Genomic DNA, 10,619 nt, shown 5'->3' on the forward strand with positions numbered 1-10,619 from the left:
GTCGGAGCTCGGGGCTCGCGGTCCTGAGGGACGCCATGGCGGCGCTGGGCCCAGCTGCGTCGGCGGTCGCGCAGCAACGGGCCCGCGGCCTGGAGCTGCCCGAGCCGAGGTGCCCGCGGTCCCCGCTGCCGCCCTCCGCGGCACCTGCAGCCGACTGGGACAGGCACCCTGTCCCTGCTCCGCGGACAGCTGCGCACCAGTGTCCACCCCAGCCTGCTCCCCGTCGAGTGGGGCAGGGAGTGGTAGCAAGGCTTTCATGTACTGAGAGGCAGAGAGAGGAGTATCTACCGAGTAACTGCTCTGAGCGGTCCCAGAGAGCCCGTCCAGCCCCGAACTACCAGGGTTTCCTTGCCAGTGCTTTGGCTCTCCGCCCTAGCCTGATTTCCAGCCGAGTTAAGCGCTACCGGTGTTTTCCGCTGGTGCCAGTGTGCACCACGGGTGCCCGGCACCTTTGCAGGTGCAAGGTGTCCGAAAGGGCAGCAAAGAGGGCAGCTGAGAAGCTGGGGCCTCGCCTTAGTACCGAAAGCCATGGAGCACAGGCAGCACGAGCAGGGTAAGGATTTGGCCAGCAAGTACGCATACCCCGGAGGCAAATGTTTCAGCATATGTATTTTTAATGTATTGCTGTATTTTGTTAAAACTTTAAATAGATTTTCAGGGAGGCTGTGTGTGGACTAATGAATGTCTTTATAAATAGCTTAGGAGCTATAAAAAAGTGCATTTTTTTTCTTCCCAGGTACCTGGCCGCAGCAGCCTTCCCAAAGGGGAAGCCTGTTTCGGGAGGTGGTGCAGGTGCTCAGACTGGCTTGGGGACGCGGGTTATTTTTTCCTTTAAAACAAAAGCTGCATCGCATCGTGGCTACGTGGATTTGCGCGTCGCTGCACCCCAGCAGGCTGAGGGCTCCCCCTCGCACCACAGACTGCACTGTCGGATCTGCACCCCTGGAAGTCGCTCAGCAGGGCAGAGCCGCGGGCCGCAGGGCCCGGCTGTAGGAGGGGAGGGGGGCCCAGACCGGAGGCGCGCCGGATGGGGCGGTGGCTTCCGCGGGCGAGCGAAATGGGGGAGCCGCGGGGGGCGGCGGTGCGAGCGGCGGCGATCGTGCTCGGGGCGGGCGCCTGCTACTGCCTGTGGCGGCTGGCGGCGAGCAGCCGGCGGGGGCAGCGGGCTGCGCCCCGGGCCGCCCGGGGCCCGCCGTCAGGTGAGGCGCAGGGCGGGCGGGCGCGCCGCTGCCTGGCTGCCGGCCGAGCGGCCGCGGCCGGGCCTCCGCCGTGCCGCTGGACGCGGAGGAGGCCCCGCGTAGCCGGGACGGGTTTCCAGCCCTCGCCGGGCCGCTGCCCGCGTTTCTGGAGCGCGGGTCCGGGCCCTGCCCGCCTGTGGCCTCGGAGGCAGATCTGCTCCCGCTGTGAGGGGGTACCACTGTACAGTTTATCGGCCCTCTAATAGCCATGCGGCGTTTTTAAAGGATTCTAGAGCATGTTTTATTTTTTTTTAAGTCCCCTAAAGCGTACGTCCAGTCCGTGTATTTACTTAATGGGCTGAATCGCTGTTCTGTTACTGAACTTATTTGTGTTCCCCCTATAATTCAAAGCTAAACAAAGTGTTTAGATGGGAATGCGGGTGAGATGAGGATAAAAAAATTTTGTTTTTCAGGCTCTTGGATTATAATAATTAACTTTGACCTCTTCCCCCCCGCCCCGCCCCCCCCCCCCCCCCCCCCCCCCAAAGAATACTATGATGTTTGCCTGGTGAGAGTGGCAGCAAATACATGGAATTCTAAAGGACTGGTTAGCTTGTCAAAGGCCATCTTGACTCACCTATGACTTGTCCAGTAGTCATAGATCAGGCCTTCAGGATATTCAGCTATCTAAAATAGTTCTGTCTCCAACCTGGCTGAAAATGGTCTTTGATGGCATTTGTGTCACCCTTTTATGAAAGCCAGGTACTCCATAACATCATCCTGACTCAGAAACAGCCTTCCTCACTTGGTTGAGTGATGCCATGATTGGCAGTTTTCCTAACATTGTGGTTGCTATTTTGTCAAAGACCCTCAGGGTACTAGCAAAATGTCATTATCATAATTTCTGGAAGTAGTTGTCTGCAAGTCAGAAGTTTTGTTTTCACACAGTGTCCAGACAGATTTCCACATTTCATCTCAGGGAACACAAGGAAAAAAACTATAATGTTCGGTGAATATTCCTAATAATTTTGAAGTGGAGGTTTGCTGTTGGTTAACCAAAGAGTAATGTACCTCAAGCTCTTGTTATGTATTATTTTCTACTTTGAAAAGAGGTAGTCAAGAGGACTCAGAAAAAAGGATGGAAGCCTTGCTGTTGTAAAACACAGTATTTTTGCCACGATATGATGGTTGGGTACAATCAAACTTAGAACAATGCATCTTACAACTGAGAGCTAAACTTCAGCTTTGCAAAATGTTAAGTAGTAACTAAGTGAAATGTCTCAAACTTGGTATCAAGTTTTTAATTTTTGAACACTGACAGACAACAGTCCTCCAGCATCAAGCTGTATCATGGATGCAGATGCTCTACAGAAACTTATTCATTTGCTCCAGGCCACACATGACCCGTTAATTCAAGAGCAAGCTTTAATCACTCTCAGCAACAGTGCTGCCTTCTCTGTAAATCAAGTAAGTATTGTTCTGTAGAAAACAACAGTGTTTCAATACCAGTCAGTATGGAAGATGAGAGGTGCTGGTTTGCTGAAAAGTGACACAGGACCGAGAGCTAGGATAGTTTGTGTTCTAAAATCTGTTTTATGTCTATGCTTTAATTTCTGCTAGCCCAAATAATATAGTTTACCAGCTTCACAGAATTTATCTAAGCTTAATATTTGTACAATTTAAAGTCTGTAGAGAATTCTAGATTTTAAAAATGCTGTAAATATCTCTTTTGTTGCTTACAGTTATATAATGTTAAAGGGTTGAATTGGAGAAGGGTTAAATACTTTCAGGATCAGATGTGAAATTTACTGAAATAATTTACACTAATTTTTTATCTTTACAAAGTTGTAGGCCATTTACATCTTAGCAACTTTCCAACTATCCATGTTTCTTCAAATGAGTTGGAAACATGATGCAGAAAAGCTTTGAGCTGGATGTAGATTATCATGCCTTTGTAAAGGTTTAACCTGCAGGGTCCCATCTTTTTTTTTTTTTTCTTTTTTCTTTTTTTTTTTTGTGTTGTTCTTATGACAACTGTCTATTCTGTTTTCTCAAAACTTAATATAAATCTCTCGGAACAGAACATAACTGAATCCCAAGGCCCATTGGCCCATTTTTTATTTTCTTGAAAACAGTACATGTTTTTTTCAGTGATGGTAGAAGTGTTGTGCCATTGTCAAATAATACTTTGGCCTTAGGCAGGACTATTCTTAATTTCAGTGGAAGCAATAAAGCAGTATCTGCTAACACTCTGTCTTTAAACGGAGTAGTCTGTTCTGGAAGTCTTCATTCACACATTCCATTTGCGTTAAAATGGAAACTTTGAGGAAAGCCTTCAACATTTAATTTAAATTTTTTAAAAATCTGATTAAATATCTGTTTTATATTTCAGGATATAATCCGAAAGTTGGGTGGCATTTCTGTTATTGGAGGGATGCTCTCAGATTGTATTCCCAAAGTTAAAGAAAAAGCACTAAATGCACTTAATAATTTGAGTATGAATATTAAAAATCAGGAAGAGATACAGGTAAGTTTCTTAAAGGGAAAAATCAAAGTAATTGAGACACAGGAGACGGTATAGGGCTTTCAGCATATTTGTTAAATACAAACCAGGATGCCAAAATGTTTTGATGTTGGACATACAGGTCACCAGATCTGGATGATCTGTGCGTCCCAAGGCCAAAAGATAACTTAAAAATGCGTTGTATCACTGGCACTTCTTTTTTTTAAAGACAGTTAGGAAACTAGGCAGTTTGTGTTCAGCTTTCACCAAATGCTATTAAACAGATTGTGCTGCTAAGTTTGTAGTAAAATTATATGAGGCAAGATGATTTCCAAATGTGTCTAGAACATCAGCAGTGGTTGGTTGACAGGATGGATTGCAGACTGAACTTAGCATGACTCCTTAGGCAAGGGAGAAGAAAACAGTAATTCAGCCCCTGGGTTTGTATGAGACCAATTTTTCAGGGCGATACTTTCATCTTAAAAATAGTGTGTAAAAACGATAACAAGTCCCACTGGTAAATATAGTAGATGCTATGGATGTGAAAGGACCAACCATCAAAAAAACATCCACTTTTGACATTATTAGATTAATCAATAGACCAAGAAATGTCCAAGCAATGGGCTAACACAGATTTGAAGATTTTTACTGTTTTTTTAATTACCTTGATAAAAAGGCAGTTTGACTGTACATGGTAGTTTGCAGCGTCTTTAGCGCTGAGCAACTTTTTTTAAAGTGGTGCCTGCCAACAGCGAATATTTATATAGGCATATATGTAGAAAACAACTCCTTCGGTAAAGGCAAAGTAATTTTTTTTCTTAGTTAGGATTCGTTGTATACTATCATCCAGAAGAAAATTTGGTAAATAATAGTTGTTAATGTCAGTTGTCATCACTGTTCCTGCGGAGTACTCCAGTGAACGGGCCACGTGGTTGGAAGAAAGGATTTCATTCCAAGATTTGTCCTTAGCTCATTCTCAACATCTAAGATGTTAGTCGCTGTAAGTGATTTTTTAAATAACTCCTTAAAGCAACTGTGCCACTTCTGAGATGGAGTCAAAGCAATCTGGGTTTCCACAGCAATTTATGCTTCAGGAAGGTTAGTGATCATAACTCTGTAATGTCTGCTTCTATCATGCCAATAGAATGTTGAATATATGCAAAACAAAACAAAAAAGTACTTGTTTCCAAGAACCTTGATCAGGTTATGTATTCATCCAGCAGTGTTCAAGAGGTATTTATGCTACTGTGGCTAGGCCACTGATAGTGTTTGTGAATAGAGGATCTGCCTGTATAAAAGAATGTCTTGTCTTTTTATCTCTTTCCCTTTTTCCCCAGGTATATATTACACAAGTTTGTAGGAATGTTGAATCAGCTCCCCTGAACTCCCATCTGCAGCTAGCTGGACTCAGACTGTTGACAAATATGTCTGTTACCAGTGACTACCACCATAAGATGATAAACTCAATTCCATGCTTTCTTCATTTGCTTTCAGAAGGAACTGAAAGGACGCAGGTACTGGGTAGTGTATTGTTACAAGCCATTTATGAAGCTGCTTTACTTGCCTCCTTTTTACTATTTTTGTAAAATGGTTTAGACTGATTAGAAAATTGAATATTCATTTATGATAGCAGATAGTGCATAAAATCTGTAAAATATGGACCTATATTACTTTCTCAATGTAAATTCAGAACAAGGGGCGGAAGGGAATCTCGATAGTGGAACCATTGGGCTAGAGCTCTACCAAAGCACTGCTGTGTGCACTGCTATTGTCCTATTATGCCTTTGCTATAGCAACTCCTGAATTCTCTTCTGCTTGCTAAACATTGCTACTGCATCACAGACCAAGGAGGATCTGCATGTGAAAGGCTTCACTGATGCATAAGTCTCTCTAGGGAAACATGCCAAGCAGCGATAACCTAAGTTATGGATTCCTGTTCCCTTATGCTTATTACATCTCTTGCAAGCCTAGCAACTGCAATGGGAAATTGTGCTTATTTGTGAATTACTGTAATATTGAAAGAAGATAAAAGCTTCAAATAGGGACCAAATTCAGCATTTATTTAAGATGTCACAGTACCATCAATATCAATGTACTCGGTTGCTCTATCAGATCAAAACCAGTTTTCCAAAACACAAATTTCCACTAAACTTAGCAGACCTGCTTTACTTAAGTACAGTAAGTAGTATTTGGCCTTTTCGTAGTGTTTAGTTAAAAGATTAAGTGTCACAAGGTCCAGGAAAGTACAAAGGTGTATTTGTATATGCTTCTGATCACATTTTAAATACCGTATTTAACCATTCTCTATGTATTTTTAAAATATTCTGTATTTTGCCTACTGTGAGTTGTTTATAGACCTTGCCTTATTTTGATGTTTAAGTCAAACTGATTGCTTCTAAAATGTCTGTACTTAGTACCTACATGCTAATGACTCCATAAGCTCTGTTTTTTCCTATATCAAAGACTGAAGTGCACAACTCAAGATCCGTTCTACCTTTTCCTCTCCAAGTCCACTGACATTATTGATGCCCATTACTGGTGTACTTACTGGTTTCGGAGCTTGCAATGAACTTGTATGTTCCTCATTTCAGATTCAAGTTTTGAAAGTACTTGTGAACTTATCTGCAAACCAGGCCATGACAAGACATATTCTCAGAGCTCAAGTAAGGTTCCTGCTGTTTCATTATATTTTTAGCATATACATGTGTATGTGCATGCATTAGAAGAATTTTAATGCATTAGAAGTATATATGGAACTCCAGAGAAAAATTCTAGGCGGTACCTGGTTAAAATTAGTAGCTAGAAGTGCGCATTCTTTCACAGGCTAGCTTTCTTCCAGAGTGTAGTGTAATACAGATAGTGTACTTGCAGAGGGAGAGTCACAGGGCCTGTGCACTTGAAAACAGTTGGTCATACTTCCTGTGTACCATTCTAGCTAATCAGTGACAACCTGCAGAAGCCTGTTCTCACCTTCCCTTTCCACCAAAAGGGTAGTACCATGGTTTTCTGTATGTAATATATATAAGGTATCCTGATAAGTTTCAGGAACAAACCCAAAACCTCATTTCCAGATGCGCAGCCAGTGTATAGATTGAAGACCAGGTACAAACATCAAATACAACCAGTCCTGTAAATGATCCTTCTCAACAGCTGTTTCTATAGCTAACGTACTGTACCCAAGACAACCAAATTCCACTGAAATCCCCACCCCTTTACTCAAATGTAGCCATAAAACTGTTGTCTCTAAGCACTGTAAGTGAACTTTCCCTGTGCATTTACTTACATCTTCATGGAGAACTTTACCTGACATTTGCTGTTGCTGGCCTTGGCATACAGGTTTATTTCAGTTACATCCCTTCCTCACACCAAAACAGTCAGGGACTGGAATGGTGCTGCATCCTCCTCCCCCTCCCAAAGGAAGTTTCTTAAAACAGGCAGTGGCTTTTATTTTTGATCTATCATCTGCCATGAGCAAAGCTAGTCTAGATACTACCAGCTTTTCATTATTAAAACAAGATTAGGGTAGCTAAATATTCAGTTCTCTGTTAAAAAGTGTATCCTTTTCTCGTTTATCAGATATGCTAACATAAAAACATCCAGATGACTGCAGAGGGCAAAAGCAACATTATTAAGAAGGAAAGCAGACCCTCTCTTCCAAATGTGAATTTTCCAGACAGCCACATTTTGGAGATTGGAAGTACAAAGCATTTATTAGCCTGTGATGCACAAGCCAGTCTTTTCTAAAGAGAAAATGCACATGCTGTGCACGTTTCTGGCATGCTTTCACAGCATATGGAGTTCTGGTATTTCATAGGGTTTCTGTTTTAGATGGTTAAGGTGCAGATTTTTTCCTTTTTTTTTTTTAAAATTAGATTTGGTTACATGTACTGGTAATTAGGTTACCAGTTACTGGTTACATTACTGGTAACTAGATTTAATTACATGTGCTGCTGATTAAGTATGGATTATTTCTTTAATATCTTAGGTGCCATCATTGCTGTTACTTTTTGACAACTGTATAAACAGAGATGTTCTGCTTAGAGCCCTGGTGTTTGCAGCAAACTTGAAAAAGAACGTGAACAGTGAAGGTGGCACCGTGATTCAGGACCAATACAGTGAAGATTCAATTTTCTTTACACTCTGCAGGGACTCTACCCCTTTCGCTCAGAAACTGGCATCATTATTGCATCACCCCGATACAGAAGTGAAAGAGCAAGTTGTGAGAATATTAACACAATAGTGATTTTAAAAAAAAAAAAAAAAAAAATCAGACTGACCTGAAAACTTTCATACATACAGTGATCATTTTAAATGGATAAGTAAAGGTAATTGAAATATTCTTCTCAATGTCAAAGTATTTTTGTTGCCCTAAATATTTACAGCTGTTGAATAAATACCTCTATAGAACGGTGCACTAAAGATTTAGCAACTAGAGAATAGGCATTTATGTTTTATTAATCTGATATCTACTAAATAGGTGCAGGCAAATCTTAGAAAATATTAGATGAAAACAATATTAAACCATCATTGGCTTCCTACAGAATTGGTATTTTAAATGAAAACTGCATATTGAAGTTACCCAGCCTGTGTTTTTCACCTTAACCTGCACAGAACATATTCTAAAACTACATTCTCGTATCCTTAGTATATCCATTCCATTTAGCCAAACTGCAGTGCAGTTAACCACAACCATACAAGGTTTCTACACTTGAAAAAAAATCAAAAGGATTTTCTCTTGCTTTAAAATTGTCACTTTAAGGAAAGCATACCTATTTTTCAAAATACTTTATTATGAGTCAAAGATTATCTGCAACTGCAATTCAACATTCTCATCTTTATTAAAAAAAAAGTCTACAAGAGCAGTATCATACACATTTTTACAAAAGCTTCCTGTTCTGTAGCAGCCCTCAAGCCTGCTTGCCTTGGAGGGCTTTACTCCTTTTTCTCTGTAGCTGGAACATCATCGGAATAACTGCTTCTGTTGAGTTAGCCCCCATAAAGTTTTAGTCACCAATCCAGCGTTAATTCAAAATGAAGTGGAATACATATAAACATCATTGTAAAAGAACCTGAAGGAAGTTTCATTGATGAATATAAAACGTACTAGAAAACACTTCATACTAAAATGAGACTACTAAAACTTCCTGAACATCACATCATAAAGAAAGAAAAAAGTGTCGGATGCAAAGGCTAGAAAATAAGTTTTCCACCTTGTACCATTTTTAAGAGAGCTGTATTACCTAAACTGTTACCAGATGCTTCATCTTTCTAACTTAATATACCCACTCTGCTCTTAATAAAATATTACTCTCTTCTCTTCCTGTAATTCAGTATTTTATTTATTTTCAGCAGGTGACTTTGCAAATAGCTACAACTGCAAGAAAAATGTGACCCTGAAAATATATCTTTGCCCTGATCAATACAGGGGTAAAGCTACATGTATCTAATTTATCTACATAGGTAGTTCTCACTCACCAGGAATACAATTAAGGGAGAAATAGAAATTGGCATGATTCCCAGTCAGAACCCTGGCAATCGCTGCATTGATGGTGAACTTCCCTTTCTCCTTCCCCCTGCTCTAAAAACACTGCTCATTTTGTAATAAGCAAGGTCCATTACAATCACTTAATGTTTTGCTGCTTTTTGTACATTTTTTTCCTGCTTCTGTATTTAACAAAAATAAATGCTAGGTCAGACACAAAGAATTTACCAATCCCACCTTTCCCTTCTGACAGGAACTTAGACAAGTCTGTTCTAGGTATTTCTGATCTATATATGTTTTCTTAAGCTCAGCAGTGGAGTTGTCTAGATGTCCCTCTTCATGTTCTCCAACCTAAAAATAAGTTTTTCAAATACCATCTTTTTCAATTAAAGTTGATGACTTATCCTTTGCTTTGATAGTTGACAGAAACAAGTGACCATTGTCCCCTTTTCTAGAAACACATGAGAACTTGTTAGTGTTGTCTCAGTCTTCTTGTTCTGATCTACAAAGACCTATTTTTAAATGCTTTCTTCACAGAACTATGCTATTGAGATGTTTTGAAATCATGCAAGTCTCTAATGTGTCTTCACGCAAGTGTGTCTAATTTTTTTATCCCCCACCACCCATGGAATCTTATCAACTTCAAGCAAAGCGTAACAGTCACCATTCTACATACAAATGCTGTGAGCTAATAGATCTAAAACAAAATTTATGCCGTTACTGGCGTTTAGTCTCTGATCCTTGTACGTCAGTACTTCTCTGTTATGTGGCTGCTTATCTAGGTATTCTGTATTTTAGTTTCACTCTTTCTTTCTAAAGTACAGAATTTTACAGAATAGCCTGTTGGTGATTTTGAAAACTGGAAAAAAAAAACCCACCACCTTCAATTTTAACCATGTCCTTCAAAGTACTCAAAACACCCTGCAGCTTGGTGTTCTCCACAATATTACAAACATGTAATATGCATTATATTATCCGAATCGTTATTGACGCTATTGTGTAAATACAAGGCCCAATAGAGACTTCATCTGAAATACCCTCCCAAAATCAACACTGAATGACTGAAAGTAGGTTTAAACCAGTTTTGAACACATTCTGGTGAATACATCTAGACCATACTAGAATTACCTTTTCAAATAAAGAAATCTTATGTTTGTCAAATATGAGTCCCACCAAAGGACTAAAAGCTATGTTTTGTTATAGAATCACTAAGGTTGGAAAAGACCTGTAAGATCATCAAGTCCAACCATCAACCAAAAAAAAAAAAAAACCACCCCACCACAAAACCCTCTGTTCCAGAACCCTTCCTCAGCATGAACTTGGACTAACTAATCTTTGCCTCCTTGTGCTGTTCTTTGTTGGTATTAAGATCTGTAAGACTTCTAGGACTTCCCAATACAAATTTTTAAAAGGTAACTGTCAACAGTTAAAAGATTGCTTCAGTTTGCTCCTAGCA

The 10,619-nt window shown here is 40.6% G+C and overlaps 1 protein-coding gene across 1 annotated transcript; it reads left to right on the forward strand.

Annotated features, from left to right (window-relative positions):
- The first annotated feature begins 1,057 nt into the window (after window positions 1-1,057).
- On the forward strand, window positions 1,058-9,015 carry ARMC10 (armadillo repeat containing 10). The gene is made up of 6 exons (XM_059816857.1): window positions 1,058-1,199; window positions 2,500-2,645; window positions 3,571-3,705; window positions 5,019-5,195; window positions 6,273-6,344; window positions 7,667-9,015. The coding sequence occupies exons 1-6, from the start codon at window positions 1,058-1,060 to the stop codon at window positions 7,919-7,921; spliced, it is 927 nt and encodes a 308-aa protein (XP_059672840.1). The 3' UTR covers window positions 7,922-9,015.
- The last annotated feature ends 1,604 nt before the right edge of the window (window positions 9,016-10,619 follow it).

The sequence above is a fragment of the Gavia stellata genome, chromosome 4 (assembly GCF_030936135.1).
Source record: "Gavia stellata isolate bGavSte3 chromosome 4, bGavSte3.hap2, whole genome shotgun sequence".
NCBI classification, from domain to species: domain Eukaryota; kingdom Metazoa; phylum Chordata; class Aves; order Gaviiformes; family Gaviidae; genus Gavia; species Gavia stellata.